The 19,852-nt window shown below is 38.3% G+C and overlaps 1 protein-coding gene across 3 annotated transcripts in view; it reads left to right on the top strand.

The window, feature by feature from the left end:
- The window catches only part of TNPO3 (transportin 3), an 80,504-nt gene that overhangs the window by 30,334 nt on the left and 30,318 nt on the right, over nucleotides 1–19,852 (top strand). For all 3 annotated transcript variants that reach the window (XM_061198706.1, XM_061198707.1, XM_061198708.1), the window contains exons 5-11: nucleotides 8,031–8,174; nucleotides 10,643–10,818; nucleotides 11,351–11,489; nucleotides 12,700–12,846; nucleotides 15,555–15,662; nucleotides 17,369–17,460; nucleotides 19,418–19,557. In XM_061198706.1, coding sequence (XP_061054689.1) covers nucleotides 8,031–8,174; nucleotides 10,643–10,818; nucleotides 11,351–11,489; nucleotides 12,700–12,846; nucleotides 15,555–15,662; nucleotides 17,369–17,460; nucleotides 19,418–19,557 — 946 coding nt within the window. The remainder of the gene's footprint in view (nucleotides 1–8,030; nucleotides 8,175–10,642; nucleotides 10,819–11,350; nucleotides 11,490–12,699; nucleotides 12,847–15,554; nucleotides 15,663–17,368; nucleotides 17,461–19,417; nucleotides 19,558–19,852) is intronic.

Raw genomic sequence — 19,852 nt, 5'->3', positions numbered from 1 at the left:
AACATGTTAGATACTTCATGCTGCAATTTATCAGAAGTTATACTTTTTGGTTGACCTTCTGTTAGTGATGCTAGGATTGACTGGATTAGGATGATGATAGTCTGATTCTTCCATTTATAAAGTTTGTTTCCCCCCTTGTAATATAATGCAGTTTGTACGAATGTTAAATTCTAGTTTATAATCCTTGCCTTAATAATTTCATTGTGGTTTGCAAAATAATGTTTTGCTAATTCTGTCTTTCCTTCTACATATATATTAGCATTCTTCTGAATACCCACTAGAAGGGCAGGATGAATCTTAACTTTTAAATTTCCTGTTTTCAATATAAGAGTTTTGTTTTAAAGATGCCTTGAATGTTACTTTTTTCCCCTGGCTTTCTCTTTATGCTGTATTATGGACCCATGGACCCAATTTTCATTGATTCAGGGTGTCCGCTTAAGTTATTCTTCTGATGCTTTAAATGTTGTAACTTTGGCTACTGGAGCACTTCTTTACTTCCTAACAGAAAAAGATGACTAGTATTCATCTAGTTACTTTCATGCCCCAGATCTAGAATCCTTAGTTCCTTTTAGTATCAGTTTGGGTCCAGTCAGCAGAGAGAAACCACTTAGTAATTTGTTGGGGCTTTTTAATATAAAGAATGTTTAACTATAACAGGCATCTGTAGTAATGAGGGCTTGTCTAGTAAGAGGTAAAGAGAGCTCTAAAGAATATAGAAATAAAACAGATACAAGGAGCAGTCATTAACGCTGAGATAGAGTTTCCAAGGAAGGAAGAGTTCACCCCCCTCCCAGGACTGAGATTCAGACCCTGTTGGTGATGGTATAGCTATGGTAAAGAAGTCATCGTGGTGCTGCATGCCGCTGAAAATCTGTCCTCTCAAGCTTGCTGGAAATCTGATTTCCAGGAAGCCCAAGAAAGTTGTTAGGGAAGGTGTCTCACCAGAGGCATTCTGCCACAAAATCACCTGGGCGTGGGAGTGCCAGGGGAAGCTGCTGGCTACTGTGCACTGTAGGCACTGGATAATCTGAGTGCACTTAATCTGGTGCTGGAGAAGGAGTTGCACATTTCTTAGGAGCCAGAAGCACTTTGCTATAAAACTCTTGGGGGTGAGGGAGGGCGCTGCTGGAGAAACTGCTGGTCAGTGCACTGCAAGAGCTGGCACCAGAGGAGCTAGGAGTCTGGGGCTGAAGAAGCTGCACATTCTTTTTTTTTTTTTTTTTTTTTATTTATTTATTAATTTATTTTTGGCTGCGTTGGGTCTTCGTTGCTGCACGCGGGCTTTCTTGCAGCGAACGGGGGCTACTCTTCGTTGTGGTGTGTGGGCTTCTCATTGCAGTGGCTTCTCTTGTTGCGGAGCACAGGCTCTAGGAGCACGGGCTTCAGTAGTTGTGGCACGCGGGCTCAGTAGTTGTGGTGCACGGACTTAGTTGCTCCGCGGCATGTGGGATCTTCCCGGACCAGGGCTCAAGCCTGTGTCTCCCTGCACTGGGAGGCAGATTCTTAACCACTGCGCCACCAGGGAAGCTCCATATGTACTCTTTTACATACATTTAAACTCCAGTACAGTGGTGTAATAAGCAAATAGGAAATATGCAGAGCTACTACGGCCCTTAAGTATATATTGAGTAACAAGGCTATAATTGGTATCGATGGCTTTCTTCTTCCACAACTCATTTCATCTTTTCTCTGCTGCTATAGGCTGAACATTTGTGTGTCCAAACCCCCCACCCCACCGCCCCAGGAAATTCATATGTTGAAAACAAATCCCCAAGGTGATGGTATTGGAGATGTGGCCTTTGGGAGGTGATTAGGTCATGACAGTGGAGCTCTCATGAATGGGATTAGTGCCCATATAAAAGAGGCCCCAGAGAACTCCCTTCTCCTTTATGCCATGTGAAGACACAGTAAAAAGATAGTTGTTTGTGAACCAAGAAGCAGGTCCTCACCAGACACTGGTACCTTGATCTTGGTCTTCCAGTCTCCAGAACTATGAGAAAGATTTCTGTTGTTTATAGGCCACCTATTCTGTGTTATTCTGTTAATAGCAGCCTGAATGGACTAAGACACCTGCCCTAGCCAGAAGCTCAGCTGCTTGGGGTTCTTTACTCTGTGAATTGACCCAAGCCTTCATTCCCCAAGAGTCTGAGCCCTCAATCATCCTGCCTTTGTGGATTGTTGCTTCTGTAGTTTTCCATTAACTTTTTGGGCATGGAAGTACTAAGAGGCTCCCTAGAAAATCCTCTGGGTTACAGACCTAGAGCTCCTTGCTTTGATTATATAGAAGCAACACAGTTTTTCCTTGGTAATTGGGATCTGTCACTCCAGCCTGTAAAGTTCCTGTTGGTTCAGTGGCATAAGAAGCCCAAATTGTCCAGATGGTAGTCTTATCTTCCAATTTACTGGAATTATTTTTGTGTTTCTTGTTAGAAGTATTCCTTCTTTGGGACCAAGATCTCCAAACCAGTAGAGCTCAAAGTTGCTGTACTTCCCTTACTCTGATATGAGTTTCTTGATTAGCTATGATACCATGATGGTTGCATGTGGTATTCTGTGAGTCCATGAATGATAGTGCTGACAGAAACATTACAAGCAGAGAAGACAACTCTATATCCAGCATATGGGTCTAATCCTCTGGACAAGTCTCTGCTTCCTCCATGTTGGAAGTCCAGTATAATCAACAAACGTGGTCCCCATGGGGAATGGTGCCACTGGGGACTCAGTGTTGGTCTCTGCTGTTGATAGGTTTGACACTCATCAGTAGTGTTTACCAGTTAAGCCTTGGTAGGTGGAAATCCATGTTAACTCCATGTTAAGCCTCTATCCCTGCTACTATGGCTCCTTTGTTTATGAGCCCATCGAGCAAGCACTGGGTGGCTAGGGAAGGAGGCTGACATCATAGAGTTTGTCATTTTGTCCATCTGTCATTGGGAGATTCCTTTATAGTGGATGCCCTTTGGTGGGTATTCACATAGGACAGATATATCGTCACAGACTGTGCCCATTTAAATATCATTCATAATGCATATATGTGGAACCTAGAAGAATGGTACAGATGAACCGGTTTGCAGGGCAGAAATAGAGCCACAGATGTAGAGAACAAACGTATGGACACCAAGGGGGGAAAGTGGCGGGTGGGGGTGTTGGTGGTGGGATGAATTGGGAGATTGGGATTGACATGTATACACTAATATGTATAAAATGGATAACTAATAAGAACCTGCTGTATAAAAAAATAAATTCAAAAATTCAAAAAATATATCATTCATATACGTCTTCCTCAGACTTCCTTGTCACCAATCTTCCAATCCTGTTTCTACCAAATCCCTGATCATCCATCCAAATGATTGACGAATGTCCATGAATAAGTGGAGATCCATATTTCTGGTCATCTCTCACTCCAGACATGGTGGACAGCCATGTGTATTGCTTGAAGATATGCTCACTAGGAGGGTTTTCCTTCAGCACTGGCCTTCGCTAAAGCCCCTGAGTGGGCCTGTAATGCTGCAGCTGTCTACCTTCAGGTGGTACCAGCATATTATGCAGAGCCATCTGTAATCCAGGCTTGAATTTTTTCTTCTTCAGTTATCTGGTTTGTAAGGAACACCCCAGGAGGCCACAGGCATGGATTGAAGGGGATGAATCAGTGCAAGAAGAGGGTGTCAAAGGAATCTGAGCCACCTACTCATGCAACGTTTTTGTAGCTTCCAAACCTTCCCGTACTCAGTCTCATATCATTTCCATTTGATGACAGATTGCTGCTATGCATGCCCAACCTTATGGCTAGGTAGTTCAGATAATACTTAGTTCATGATGGGAATCTCAGGTGTTGATGAGATTGGTGTCCTATGGATAGGCCTACCAAGGCCCAGTAGCAAACCAGAAGCTGCTTCTCAAAAGGAAAATAGTTACCTGCAGAAGAGAGCATAGATTTGTTCCAAAATCCTAGGTATTTGCACTACGACATTCCTATTGGTACTTCCCAGAGACTCCATATACTCATTAAATCCAGAATCTCAAGGAAGTACACTCGTATCAATGAGTTTGGCTCAATCTAGTGTTATATTCCAGCCTTCCTTGGTCTAACACCTTTAGAATACACTCCTGCATGTTTCCCAGCTTTCTTCAGACACACATAAGCAAAGTTTTACAGTTCTCTTGGTGTATAAGTTATTTCCTCCTGCATGTACCTGTCCCCCTAGAACCTTCTGAGATTTGACCCTAGTTATGAGTGGTACAGGGGATGGTTGTGGTAGGTATTGAAGAGATTGGGCATCCTCTTTCAAGGCATCTGTCTCAGATGGGGTTATTATAGGGCTTTCAAGCTGAGGAAGGCTAGTCTCAGACACTGGAAGGCAGGCCACTTTTATTGGTAAGGTAGACTCAGAGTGACTTGGGGTTTCAGGATTATCAGTTTCATTAGGGTCCAACCAGATGTCTCCATTCCATGCATCAGAAGTCCATTCTTGTTTTTTTTTTTAAATATTTATTTATTTATTTATTTATGGCTGTGTTGGGTCTTCGTTTCTGTGCGAGGGCTTTCTCTAGTTGTGGCAAGCGGGGCCACTCTTCATCGCGGTGCGCGGGCCTCTCACTATCGCGGCCTCTCTTGTTGCGGAGCACAGGCTCCAGACGCGCAGGCTCAGTAATTGTGGCTCACGGGCCCAGTTGCTCCGCGGCACGTGGGATCTTCCCAGACCAGGGCTCGAACCCGTGTCCCCTGCATTGGCAGGCAGATTCTCAACCACTGCGCCACCAGGGAAGCCCCCAGAAGTCCATTCTTTACCAGTCAGTTTCAGAACTTTCACATGAGAAACTTGGTGAGACTTATAAATTCAACTGTTGTTTGTAATTCAGCAAGCCACACAATTAAATTTTGTATATGAGTTCCAGCAGTATTAGCCCTGCAGCTACAAAAAATAAGAGCTTTATTTGGAGCTGCTGTGGAAGCTGTCTAGTTCTCAGACTGTGACTTGAGTTGGGTTAACCGACCCGAGCTTGTCATTTTTTGTAAGCACTCAAATGAACTAAAAAAAGTTCAGTGGCCACTGTAGTCCTTACAGTCATCATTACTGCCACGATGGGCAAGTGCAGTTAGCCACTTGGACTTGACTTAGCACTTTATCACAATTGGCAACAGGTGTTAAGCTTGATTTATCATCATGAAATCTGAAAAATATATCCTTGTGGTACTTAATAAGGTCTATAATTCTGTCGTGTAGCTTGTCATGTTATAGAACCTAGAGCATGAAATTAGTCCACAGTTACCAAGAAAAATAGGTATTTGGCTGTAATAGATACCAAAGGCTTCTTAGAACCTTTTCATTCAGTTCCCCCACGTTCTCTTTAATGGTTTTATTCTATCTTATTTTCTTGTCAGTATTATACTTTTGTGGTCTATTCGAATGGACTTATTCCTAAACATTGTATTGAACTTCATAATTTTTTAAAATATTATTCTTCTTGCTCTTAAACTGAGCCTGGCCTCTAATATTTTTCTCCATTTATTCTCCATTTCGTTAATTCAAGACCTATTATTATTTACCTCTGCTATATTTTTACTGGTGAGCTCTTCTGGTATTTATCTTTTAGCTTTTGAGGTCTTAACTTTAGTAAGAGATAAGAGTCTTTAATAATACAGTTCTCAAAGAGAAACTGAAGGTATCTCTTAGTTCTGAAGCTTTGTGGTGGGTGTTTGATTTAATTAATAGAACTTCTTCTCTTCAGAGCAGCTAGTTTTAGATGTAGGGTTTTTCCAAAATTCTGTCTTAAGTTTGAGTCAGTAGTTAGAATGTATAATCAAGTCCTTCCATTTGTAAACATCACACCTTACTAAAATTGAAATGTCATTCAGGAAGCATAAAGGCCAAGCAATTGTGTCATGAGTTTATAGCAAGAGCTTCAAAGATTTAGGTGTGTGTGTTTGTTGGTGTGGATGTGGGTGTGTGGTTGCCATGCACTTACTTGAATCTTTTCTTTTTTCTTCATTTCAGTTCAGTTCAGTGTAATTCAAACTAATTAATACGTATGTAATTATTATTGCCTGATACTGCAAACATAGGGGGAACATGGCTACTTGGAAGTATAATTGTCAGCATTTAGATCATTATGGGATTACATACCACTACCACTCACCCCTATGCATTCTAAATGCCATGGCAGTTATGATATTTCTAATCCATTGCCTGCAAAAGTTATTTTTAAACATTCTTTTTTTTTTTTAATTAATTAATTTATTTTTGGCTGTGTTGGGTCTTCGTTGCTGCGCACAGGCTTTCTCTAGTTGCAGTGAGCGGGGGCTACTCTTCGTTGTGGTGCGTGGGTTTCTCATTGCAGTGGCTTCTCTTGTTGCAGAGCACGGGCTCTAGGCGTACAGGCTTCAGTAGTTGTGGCGCACAGGCTCAGTAGTTGTGGCTTGCAGGCTCTAGAGTGCAGGCTCAGTAGTTGTGGCTTAGTTGCTCCGCAGCACTTGGGATCTTCCCGGACCAGGGATCAAATCCGTGTCCCCTGCATTGGCAGGAGGATTCTCAACCACTGCGCCACCAGGGAAGTCCCTATTTTTAAACATTCTTTATCCAGAAGAAGTTGCATTACACCTTACTTTGGAAAAAGTATACATCACAAAAACAGTTTACAAAGAGAAACAATGGTGAGTTTTAGTCTGACTTTTCATTTTATCTTTTATAAACTATCATATTTATAGTAATACCACTTTCTGTGGATGGTATATTTGCTAGAGTATTCCAGTGCTGAAGCTGAAATACCAGCTTTTCATGAAGCAATATACAATAGTACAACTAGCTTATTTCTACTCTATAAAATTGAGTGTATAGATGTGTTATTTATTTTATTAATTTTTATTGAGATATAATTGATTTACAATATTAGTTTCAAGTGTACAACGTAGTGATTCAGAATTTTTATAGATTATACTCCATTTAAAGTTGTTGTAAAATATTGGCTATATTCCCTATGCTGTACGATATATGCTTATTGCTTATTTATTTTATACATAGTAGTTTGTACCTCTTAATCCCCTACCCCTTCTCTTCCCCTCTCCCCACTAGTAACCACTACTTTGTTCTGTATCTATGAGTCTGTTTGTTTTGTTATATTCATTTGTTTGTTTCATTTTTTAGATTCCACATATAAGTGATAACGTACAGTATTTTTCTTTCCTATTTCACTAAGCATAATACCCTCTCCAGGTCCATCCATGGTTGTTTCACATGACAAATTTCATTCTTTTTCATGGCTGAGATGATGAGTATTACTTTAAAGACAATTCTATTGATAAGATTACATTAATGCAAAAGTTGAATCTAAGAAATATACTGATAATTGTTTCTGAAACATATCTATCTTTGAACCAGTCTATAACCTCTCTGTACCTCAGCTTCCCAGTTGAGAAAGTGGGGATAATAATAGTACATACCTATACAGTTTTAGTGGGGATTAAGTGAATTAAGAGTGATGAGACAGGGCTTCCCTGGTGGTGCAGTGGTTAAGGATCCGCCTGCCAGTGCAGGGGACATGGGTTCGAGCCCTGGTCTGGGAAGATCCCATATGCTACGGAGCAACTAAGCCCGTGTGCCACAACTGCTGAGCCTGCACTCTAGAGCCGCGAGCCACAACTGCTGAGCCTGCACTCTAGAGCCACGAGCCACAACTGCTGAGCCCACGTGCCACAACTAGTGAAGCCCGCGCGCCTAGAGCCTGTGCTCCGCAACAAGAGAAGCCACTGCAATGAGAAGCCTGTGCACCGCAACGAAGAGTAGATCCCGCTCGCCGCAACTAGAGAAAGCCTGCGCACAGCAACAAAGACCCAACGCAGCCAAAAATAAATAAATAAAATTAATTAATTTAAAAAAAAAAAGTGATGAGACAGTGTCTGGCAATTAAAAAGCACTTTTAACTGTTAGCTGTTATTGTTATCCTTCTCATCATTACACCTGTAAGGTGATTGTAATAATATTTTAAATATAAAGATTGACATTATTTGTTGTAACTTTTTTTTTTCTTCTTTTCAGATGACTTGTGTAGAAAAAGCAGGAACAGAAGAGAAAATGCTTATGAAGGTCTTTCGCTGTTTGGGAAGCTGGTTTAACTTAGGAGTTTTGGACAGTAACTTCATGGCTAACAATAAGTTACTAGCACTCCTTTTTGAGGTTTTGGTAAGTAATGGCTTTGTTTATGAAATGGTTTTTGTTTGTTTCTGGCACATAGTCACTTAAGGTAACTGCCCTTCTGGGATATAAGAGTGTTTTCAGAGTTTTGCAGAGAGTGGAAAGTGTATGGTAAGAAAGCAACACTGTCCCTTCCTTGTTGCCAAGTACCAAATTAAGATATTAGTTTTAGTGCTCAGAATAAAATGTAGTTAGGTTTAAGAGGAAAGCAGTCTTATATGTAGATATGTATAGATCAATGATTTACATATTAAAATTCAAGTAACAAAAAAACCATTGGTCTCTTTTTGTTATTTAAAAGTATTAAGTTGTGTGTTTCTAATAATGGCCATTGGGAGTTTGAGACAGTTACAAATCAGAATATTATCTTTGTAATTGAGGTAGTTTACTTAAACATCAGGGTATGTATAGGATGAATTTTGGGTTTTTGAGATCAGAAGTAATGTATTTCTATATACTTGTGCATTTGTTCCTTAAACTTTAAAAGTAACATTGCCTAGTAATAAATTCCTCTGTCTTGGTAGACAAAGAGTAAGTGAGTGCTTAGAATAAGACTAGTTTTTAGAACAAGAAACAGCAATACCTCAAGCACAAATGTTAAACAGGTCTTTGGAGGTGGGTGTGACTTTGTCTTTTTCTCCCTGATGGTTTTCCTTCCATGAACACATATTAGTATGAAACTCTGTGTTTCCATACTGGTTGTGTGCTGGTGCACTATAATTTAGAAGATTTAGCATGATACTAGATTGATATCCCTGTGAATTAAAGAAAGAAAAGGAAAACACATTGTTCAGGAGACATTTTTGGTATTGTACTGTTGTTCGTGTATTTCTGCTGTCATTCTTGGATCAGAAGCTAAAATTCAGGAAACTTAGGATGCTAATAATTGTTTTGCTAATCATTGTCTTTGTCTCCATGTCTATTGATGCCGTACCTCAATAATGGTAATTTTGATTCTCATCTCACCAAGTTGTGTGAAGAGTAGTCAGTATTAAAAAATTCAGGTCCCACTTTTGTTTAAAAAGTGTGTAAATAAGTTTACATATGAATGGAGGACAGTGTAGAATACACTTCAAACTTAAAACAGTGGTGACTCTTGGGAACTGAGATTGGGGTAAGGAACAAGCTAAGTAGTGTGCTAGGGTTATATTGTCTTCTCTACTGATCCAGTGTTAGGTCCTCTGTTACTTAAGAGTGTTTCTAGAGTCAGGGTCAAATGTATTCTCGTTCTTACATTTTTTTCAGTGGTTCGAAATCATGCCACATAAAACTAAATATTTTAGTTTGCTTTATGCTTGGACCACGACCTTATTATATAACTTTTCCCCTATAGTTCTTTTTTAAAAAATATTTTTAAAATAATACTTGATATATACAAAAGAATAAATTTGAACATTTAACTTTTGAAACATAGTTAATACAGTGAATATTTTTGAATTCACTGCCACTCAATCTAAGAATAACCTAATGAATAAGTTGTGTCTTTGTGCTTTCCCAACCCTGCTTTTATAGCTCCCCCCGCCCCCCCGCTCCCCCCCGCAGAGATTCTAAATGTCCTTGTTTTTTTTATTATTCACAGAAGACCAATATGCCTTCACTAAATTTATCCAACCTCTCAACTGTACTGTCCTTAATAGAAACCCTGGAGGCCTCCCTCCTTGAACCTTCTAATATTCTCTAATTTGTAGCAGTTGCTCTTTTGATCTGCTCCCCAGCTGTCACCCTGGGACTTCTCTTTACTCTGCTTCTCGATTGGTTTAACCATTTTTTTTGACCTACCTCAAATACCTTCCTCAGAAGGATATGTGGGAAATAAATATTGAGTTTTTGCATGCATTCCTGAGAAATGTTTTTATTTCATTCTTAAACAATGATTTAGCTAGGTATAGAGTTCTAGGTTCACTATTCTTTTTCTTCAAAATTTCTAAGACCTTGCTTTCTTATATACTGGCAGGCATCATTGCTAATGAGAAGGTGGATAAACTGATTTTTGCTCCTTTCTAAGTTACCTTCTCCTCTCCTCCCCCGAAGCTTTAAGAATCTCTGTTTAACCTTAGTATTCTGAAATAGCACAATGATGTGTTGATACTTGTTGGGCCCTTTCATTTTAGATAGTACTTGAATATCAGAAAAAAGATGGAGAAAATTTCCATAGACTAAAATAGGGCAGGGAACACATGGAATTCCATTTGGAGGGACTGGTATGGAAGAAAATATGAATTTTAGAAGTCATATGACTATGATTGAGGTACAAAAAGGCTGATTTGCTTGGCATATAAGGAAATAATAGTCAGAAATAGGAAGATTGATGGATGTTGTCTCATTGAAGGCCATGACTATTAGGCTGTTATGTATTTAAAGTACATGTTCAGAAACAGGCTATAATTGCTTTCCTGTTACTTGGATTACAGCTTAATGATCAAACTTCTTACTTCCCTACTCCTGCTACCTCCCAGCAACAGGATAAGACCTCATCCAACCTACATGAAGCTGCTTCAGACTGCGTGTGCTCAGCTCTGTACGCCATTGAGAATGTGGAAACCAACTTGCCATTAGCCATGCAACTTTTTCAAGGAGTCCTGACATTGGAGACTGCCTATCATATGGCTGTGGCACGTGAAGATTTAGACAAGTGAGTAATTATTAAAGGCAGTAGACCTGGATTCATATACAGTCTGGTGTTCTTTTAAGTCACCTTTTATTATTTATCTATCCTTTGTGATTCTTCGTGACTCTGTGTAAATATATACATTGCATCCTCAAGATGCTCTGCTATTCTCATCTGAACCAAGAGTGGCAAATCAAATGCAGAGGGAGAGGTTGTGATCATGGAGAGTAGTAAGTTTTTGCACTTAAAAGGGTAAGGCTCTAAGAATTAGGGATGACCTTTGAAGTATCAAGTTTGATTTGATGGGAATTTTATTCAGATGTTTTAATAATTGAGAATTTTAACTGACTTATGAGTCATTTGCTTATATGTATAAAAGTATGTGATTTAAGGAAAGATGTTTGTTATGGAAATTGTGATACAACATAGCAAATAATCACTACATGTCCCTTAGGCTGAGGATTGCTTTTATTTAATTGATTAACTGTGTCTGTGAGTATGTACACATAATATCCAGATTTCTGACTTGATGTTCTCATTCCTCTTTCATTTACAGAGTTTTGAATTACTGCCGTATTTTCACTGAACTGTGTGAAACTTTTCTTGAAAAAATTGTTTGTACTCCAGGCCAAGGCCTTGGGGACCTACGAACTCTAGAACTGCTTCTTATCTGTGCAGGACACCCTCAATATGAGGTAGTGTTTATTCTATGCTAATGCCATTATTTTCCAAGTTGTTTTTCACATATTATCTGCATTCCATTTTCTCCTGTCTAGCTTTTTATTTGTGGGAAATTATAGTTTTATTTTTAACTAATGTGATGGGGAGTTTCCTCTGTTTTGAATTTTTTTAAAAATATATATTTGGGCTTCAGCTTTGATTCTTTTCTATTTTCCTACTTGGTTAGCTGGGCTGACTGGTATAGGAACCTGTTAGAAAAAAAGCCTGTTACTTTTCCACTGAGGCCCCCTCTCTAGCGTCAGTTATTCTTTAGAGCTTTATAGCTAAAGAAAGCATACCAAATCTTAACTGTACCTCCACAAGTTTTAACATAAAAAAGTTTTCTCCAAATTATGGATGAAAATAAGAATGGCATTGAAAGGACTTAAAGAGTCTTCTTCATCCCAAAATTTCTAAGACATGCTGCCTCTTTTAAGTTTGCTAGATTAAAAGAAAAAAAACCTCCTCTTATTCAAGAAGCTTTATCTCCTCTTAATAGTATAAGAAGTGAGAAAGAACTCCCAAGCTGGGTTAGCTCTATTTAAATTGCTCCATTTTAGATCATTGATGGGAAAGGATGGTAGGGCCCCTCTTAGGGAGGGGCTCAGTAGTCCTGTGAGTCTCAATCCTTTTTCTTTGATCATATAAAAGATAATGCGTATTTGTTTGACATAATCTCATGAGGATATCTAGATTTTGTTGAAACTTAAAACATTTTTGGGCAGAAATATTGTACTACCTAATAATTATCATTCCTCTGAACAGTGCCATATGTAAGATGAGCTGTGGTTTGTACAGGTATTTGTAGATGGTTTATCTGGTGAGAAGTGTTTTAATCTCAAAAATAAAATGAAATAATTTCAGAATTTAGGAAAAAATACTTTTAAAGAGACTTTCATTTCTGTATCTGTTTCTCTAAATTCAGAATCCAATATACTGTTGGAGAAGTTATCCCAGGGCTAGACAGAGAGTGTAAAGCCAGTCATCCTAAATGGAGTTTTGGGCCTAACATGGAAAGATAATTTGGGAGGATAATAATAAATCTGCTAGAAAAAAGGTGGCTTCTTAACTGGTTTCACTCATATTGTTTTAAAGTGTTTCTTTCCTATTGGCCCTAGTAATAATAAAACTGCCTTCTTTTCTTGTTCAAATAAACCATCTTTTCTCTTTCTTTTAATTTGATAGGTAGTAGAAATTTCCTTTAACTTTTGGTACCGACTAGGGGAGCATTTATACAAAACTAATGATGAAGTTATTCATGGCATCTTCAAAGCTTACATTCAAAGGCTGCTTCATGCCTTGGCTCGCCACTGCCAGCTGGAACCAGACCATGTAAGTTTTCTTCTCTACTTAATCAAGTCTTGATTTCCTCTTCTTTTCAATGCTAACTTGAAAAGGAACTGAAAAGATAGAGAATAAAGCTAATGGAATCTGCAGGTTTTCTGTCACTCTAGCTTACACTGAAGAAGTCAGTACCAGTATAATGAAGAGTGCTAGGTCTATGTAAAAAGAACTCAATCCTGCTGAGCCAGTAATTCTTCTGGGAATTCACCTTAAATAATTCTGCAGAAGAAAAAAATTGCTATTTTATGTACAAAGCATTATCTATAAAAGTAAAAAATGGTAAACCCACGTACAAGAGTATTAGAAGAGGAAATTCCCTGGTGGTGCAGTGGTTAGGACTTGGTGTTTTCACTGCTGGCGGCCCAGGTTCAGTCCCTGATCGGGAAACTAAGATCCTGCAAGCTGTTTGGCGTGGGCCCCCCCCCCAACAAAAAAAAAGAAAAAGAGTTACATATATTATTATGTAGCATTTTGATGGATCATAATGCAGCAGTTAAAAATAATAACTTGAGATAGCAATAGTTGGTATGCTAAATGAAAAAATAATGTCAGATTTTATAATATGTATTTTTAATAGCATAAAATATGTGGTTGGATTAAAACTAACACAAAGGTGAAATATTTGTGTGAGGATGTGGAAAATAACTTATGACTCCCCCCCGACACATATGTGCACATTTTTCTTTATATTACTTATACTAATTTTACAAGTTAAAATAAAATATAATCCATTTGCTTAGAAGAAAATATACTAGAAATATTATAAAACAGTCCATTGGAAAACTCTTCAATCTCATTCTTTGCTTAGTCACTTCAAATTTTGTAGCATTTATTTCATTCTTTTGGTTGGTTGGTTTAATATCCCTGTCCTTCAACCTATAACTTGGAGTGGGTTTTTTTCCCTATTGCTTACTATTAAATCTGACATGAAAACTGTCTATTCATTTTAATGTTAATGTTGTTATTTGAGTTATGGTATTTTGTATTTCCACAGAACCTTAGTGATGATTTAGTTTAGTGGTTTTCACTACTTTTTTTTTAAACTGAGGAATCTTATCTTCAACTACATATTGCTTGGAAGCCTGATAAGTAAATAAAAGCCGGGCTACTCTGGTTTAAATGGCTCTGCTTGCTTGATCCGTTTCTTCCCTTTGCTAGTTCTGTGACACCATTTCCCTGGCAGGTAATTCCTTACACTTGTAGGTGTATAGTGCTTTATAATTCATTATCTCATCTGAGACAGCCATTGTTTCCTCCTCATTCCTTGACTTTAATTTTTTCATCTTAAAGCAAGGAGGTTGAACTAGATCAGCAATTGTCAATAATACTAAGGGCTTTTCCCAGATACCCATGGTCCAAGACTCTTATACATGCCCATAACCATCTCACAATTGGTAAGCCTTAGTTTACTCACAGGAGGGTGTTGGAATAAGAAAAACTTAAGCATGAAATGTAAATGATCTCTGTATTTTTTAATGAAAAATTTCAAATATACAGCAAAGGGAAAATGATTTTATAGTGAATATCTGTATACCTACTACCTAAATTCTACCATTAATATTTTATCATACCTGTCTTATTATGTATCTGTCCACCTATATAAAATTCTTTTTAAAGTCTAATATTCTATTCTGTGTCTAGTTCTTGTGATAATGGTTGATTTTGGTAGATCTTGAACCATAAAGCTTCAGAGGCTTATTCAGTAATAAAAAGCTAGACCTTGGGGCTTCCCTGGTGGCGCAGCGGTTGAGAATCTACCTGCCAATGCAGGGGACACGGGTTCGAGCCCTGGTCTGGGAAGATCCCACATGCCGCGGAGCAACTGGGCCCGTGAGCCACAATTACTGAGCCTGCATGTCTGGAGCCTGTGCTCCGCAACAAGAGAGGTCGCGATAGTGAGAGGCCCGCGCACCGCGATGAAGAGTGGCCCCCGCCTGCCACAACCAGAGAAAGCCCTCGCACAGAAACGAAGACCCAACATAGCCATAAATAAATAAATAAATAAATTAATTTAAAAAAAAAAAAAAGGCTAGACCTTATCTAGTTACGCTAATAAACTTTTTTTTTTTAAATCGGTTTTTTTTTAAATTAATTAATTAATTAATTTATTTATTTTTGGCTGTGTTGGGTCTTCGTTTCTGTGAGGGCTTTCTCTAGTTGCGGCAAGCGGGGCCACTCTTCATCACGGTGCGTGGGCCTCTCACTATCGTGGCCTCTCTTGTTGCGGAGCACAGGCTTCAGACACACAGGCTCAGTAGTTGTGGCTCACGGGCCTAGTTGCTCCGCGGCATGTGGGATCCTCCCAGACCAGGGCTCGAACCCGTGTCCCCTGCATTGGCAGGCAGACTCTCAACCACTGCGCCACCAGGGAAGCCCTAATAAACTCTTAAGTTACCACCTCTTCTAGGTCACTTCCCACCCCCATCACTCCAGATTTTTCCAACAGCAGGCGAGATGTAGCTGGGACATACAAAAAAAGAGAAGCGTTTCTAATAGTCAAGGCAGAGGATAGGTTGTATTGACTTGACACACCTAAAAGTTTGGGATACCCTCTATAGTAAAATGTCTTTGTGATTTAGGCGATTCATCTTTTTATTCATTGGGACTGGACTGCTTAATGGCTTTTTTATTCTTGATTTTATAAAGTAAATGAAAGCCTTAGTTTAAAACAAATGTTATCTGATTTGAAATTTCAGGAAGGGGTTCCTGAGGAGACTGATGACTTTGGGGAGTTTCGGATGAGGGTGTCAGACCTGGTGAAGGACTTGATTTTCTTGATTGGGTCTATGGAGTGTTTTGCTCAGGTAAGCCTGTTTGGAGATTCTTAGCAGTTTTACCAATCACTTTAATTGTGTTAACTTCTATGTCTTCTCTAAGTGTTCCATCTTTTTCTTCAATCTTGATGGCTAAATGGGACAGTAGATATGCAGGTGCCTAGCACACTGCCTGGCATATAGTAGCTATGTTTGTTTAGTATCTTACAAGCCAATTGCAGTGAACAGTTCAGTTATGGTTTACACTATAATCTTGCTAGTGAGAGTTGTTCCACTTGTTCAGTTGAAATGGAAGATCATGGATAAGCCTTAAAGCCCCCAAGATACTTATAGGGAATTTGGACCTAGCCAGGAAAATAGACAAGTTTTTCTGCTTTAATAATTATGTATCAACTCCTGGCAACTCTTAGTTATTTGGCATTTCCTTTGTTCACATTTATGGTTAGATTCCTTTGCAGTTTCATCCCAGAGGTGACTATACTAGAGTAGAAGAATCATAGTCCTGTGGTTTTCCTGACAATCAGTGAGTAACATTTTACATCATAAGGTTGCAGTGATCACCATTCCACATCACTTAACATTAGCATAATGTCAGGTGGTTTTCATATTGCTGGATCATGCTCTGAATCCTGAAATACTAGTTTTAATGCTTTGTCAGCAATACTGAACTAACCTAATTTGGGGAGATGGGTAATCCAGGCATTTTGTGTATTTTGGGGCATCATCTGATCTAGAAAGTGTTAATAAAATTATAACTATATTTCTTTATATTAAACAAAGTATGTTTCTTGACCTAACTAGAAAGGGTTGGGGATTCTTAGAAAGCAGATTTAGTGAGATCCCCAGATCACAAGCAGATGACCTGTGCTCAGATTTCAACTCTTCTCTCACTGGCTCTGTGGCTTTGAACAAGTTACTTGTTCTTCTCCAGACCTCAATTTACAAATTTACATAAATTATTAGTCTTGTCTAAGATGTGAACTGTGGGACACCAGTCTCATGAGATGTTCTTTGCCAGAAAAAACAGTTCTGTCAATTAAAACTGGAAAATGACTTAAATAGTATATTTAAAGGCTCTGTGAAGTCGTACAAGAGAATTGTTTAATTTTATCTTAACTAGCAGTGTGTTATTTGACTACAGAAATCTTATTTAGACTAACACCCAGTCACATTCCACTGATGGATATACCCTGGGAAGTTTCTGGACATCTCTGAGTATTCTGCTTGGTCTCTCCCCATCTCCCCTTGCTTGGACATGGTATTGTGATGGGTGCTTCAGAACAGCTACTTTTTAGGAATTTAATCTATGCTACTAGTGTTGATGCAGACAAGTAGTTAAAATAATAGAAATGTAAAGCCAATGCATATGCCGAGGTTTTACATTATATCTCATTTTTAAGTGTGTTTATGTATTTATGAGTTATTATCAGGACCAGGAAAAGACACTCGTGTAATATGTTTTGTTTTCTCCATAATACTCATTTTGTGGGGGTAGACGATAATCTTGATATACTCTTGGGGACCTAAATGAGTTTGTTTCAAATATTAAACTAGTATTACTTAGAGTTAGTGAAGATTTGAAAAATGAAGATACTATTTTTCCCTGGCTCTGAGAGATAAATTTAGAAACAAGGGGCTAAATTTATTTTAACTAACAGAATTTTTTGTTTTGTTTGTTTTGGAATTCTATTCTGTTTTCCTTTTAATGGATCCATAATCCACCTCTTCTTCTCTAGTTATATTCTACTCTGAAAGAAGGCAACCCACCCTGGGAGGTGACAGAAGCGGTTCTCTTTATCATGGCTGCTATAGCAAAGAGTGTTGATCCGTGAGTGTCTAATAAGTCTTTTGCTGGGAACTCTTAATATCAGAGGAAGGAAAATTACAACATTTTTCTCGTATGGGATATGTTTGGAAACTCTTAGAACTTCTTACTTCTATAATGCTGTCTAGTCTTCTGACTTCTAGAGTCTAGTCCAGAGTAGCATGCATTGCTGATATCCATGTTTTAACCACATTTCCTAGAGTTAAAATTATTTTGTTCTTGATGCTAGGAAAAGAATGCTGATTTATCTTCCTAGGCTCCCTTGTGCAAGTTGGTGTAATCAAAAATTTGTTAGACTGTTAAATTGTTGGCACTTGCTTAAAAGCATTTGAATAGGCACTAATTTGGCTCTCACCTGCTTTTGTGACCTTGGGTGAGTTATCCTTACAAATATTTAATTATATTGTTCTCCTTTTTTCCTGTCTTGGAGAGTCATTTGTAAGTTTCAGAGAGGCAAGGCATAGGTACCATTTCACCTAAAAGAATAGCAAACTCTAAAGGGCAATTATTATTTTTGTTATTGTCATTGGAAAATTTTAAATTATTAGAGTTTGATTTCTAATTGCTTAGCATAGAAATTCTATTTATTATTTCAACATGAATCCTTAAAAACAGAATTTACTTTGTTCTGTGAGTTTATAAATCGATGCTAGTATCTGTCAGGTTTTCCTGTATTGTAATCAGATGTCTGCAGTTGAGCTCTCTGTCCATGCCTTGGTTGGAGAGATGGTTAAGGCATGTATTCATAAAATGTACAGTGCTTCTTTCTTAGCTGTCTTACAGGGTCTAGTCAATGAAATCTTATGTTGTTTCTAATCCAGTAAATATTTAAGGAGATAGAGTAGGTTTGTTTTTCTCTATTAAGAAGTTCTGGTCCTGAATCACATATCATACTATTTGCTCTTAAACCCATTTGGTATCTTTTGGAACCTTCAGTAACAGTCTGAAGATTATTACACTAATAATCTAACTGATTTGTGTTGGTATGAGAAAGGATGGGAAGAGAGTCTCAATAATGAGCTTAGTGCCCATAGGAAGCATAAGGCATAAATGAGAGAAGATTTTATTTTGTTTTTTGTTTATCCACATTTCAAGCCAACTGCATGATTACAATTTTTTTTAGTGTATGAAGGACTTAATAGACTTAGTGTATCAGCAAGGAGTGCTCTTGCACTAATCCAGGATTTATTTGCATTTTAAACATCTTTCATTTCTGGATTACGTTCTACCACTTTGGGGGCATCCTCCACTCTGCTTAAAGAACTTCAGCCAGTATTCTTGGGGAGTGAAAAAAAAGAGAAGGAAAGGGAAAAAGTTAATTCATGGAGCTGTGGAAAGTATTTGGATAACTTTAATTTTCCCTCATGTTCTAAGTCAGGGCGCCTTTATTCCTACAGCTTGTGTTCTTGTTTCTTTAATTAGTGAGCTGGCCCACCCATGCTTACCTGTTCTTAAAGTATCCATTATCCAGCTATAAGAAGTCTTTTGGAGAATAACAACTAATAGCAAGTGGTCTAGAATTATTTATTCATTCATTTAGCCATTCAGCAATATTTATTGAGTGCCCACTGTGTGCCAGGCACTGTTCTAGGTGCTGCAGATATAGGAATAAATAAAATGGATTCATTAAAAGAAGACATTGATCCACAGTAATTTCCTGCCTCTCCAATTTGAAGAGCCTTATTTGATAGCAGGATGTGTCTTTAGACACTTCACTGACATTCAGAAGATTAAGGAGCAGTAGTATGCTTCTCAACTGAAACAATATCTTCCATTTCTGTCTTTTCCCCCTTTTTGAGGGTTAAAAAACTTTCATACCAGATGTTAAGCACTTTTATCCAAATGGTTATTTATTTAGAAAGAAACCCTTTAGCAATGATTTGTGTCATTGCAGCCTGTTTTTTAGCCAGAACCTAACCTCTGAAATTGGTAACTCTGAGTACTTGCCTTCTAAACTCAGGGAGAACAATCCAACACTTGTGGAGGTCCTAGAAGGAGTTGTCCGTCTCCCAGAGACCGTACATACAGCTGTGCGATACACCAGCATTGAATTGGTTGGAGAGATGAGCGAAGTGGTTGATCGAAATCCTCAGTTCCTTGGTATGTGTGAACACTCCCCTCTGCAGCTGCTGCTTCTGATTTCTTTCTTTCTCTCTCTTACTTTTGCTTTTGTTTTCCTACTTTCTCTTTTATTGATAGGTAGAATGTTTCTAGACACTGAGACTAAATATATGAGTTATTGCTTAGTTGATACAACATTTTATAATCTGATCAGACTTTGGAGAAAGGACCTTTGAAAGATTAGATCTCTAGATAGGGAAACAGTTTGCTACTAGTACTCTGCTTCAACATAACTATTTCTGTCTTTGTTAGGCTTTGGCATAGGCTTGAGCTA

Source organism: Eubalaena glacialis, chromosome 8 (assembly GCF_028564815.1).
Source record: "Eubalaena glacialis isolate mEubGla1 chromosome 8, mEubGla1.1.hap2.+ XY, whole genome shotgun sequence".
Classification (NCBI taxonomy): Eukaryota; Metazoa; Chordata; class Mammalia; order Artiodactyla; family Balaenidae; genus Eubalaena; species Eubalaena glacialis.
This window is presented reverse-complemented; position numbering and strand designations above follow the sequence as displayed.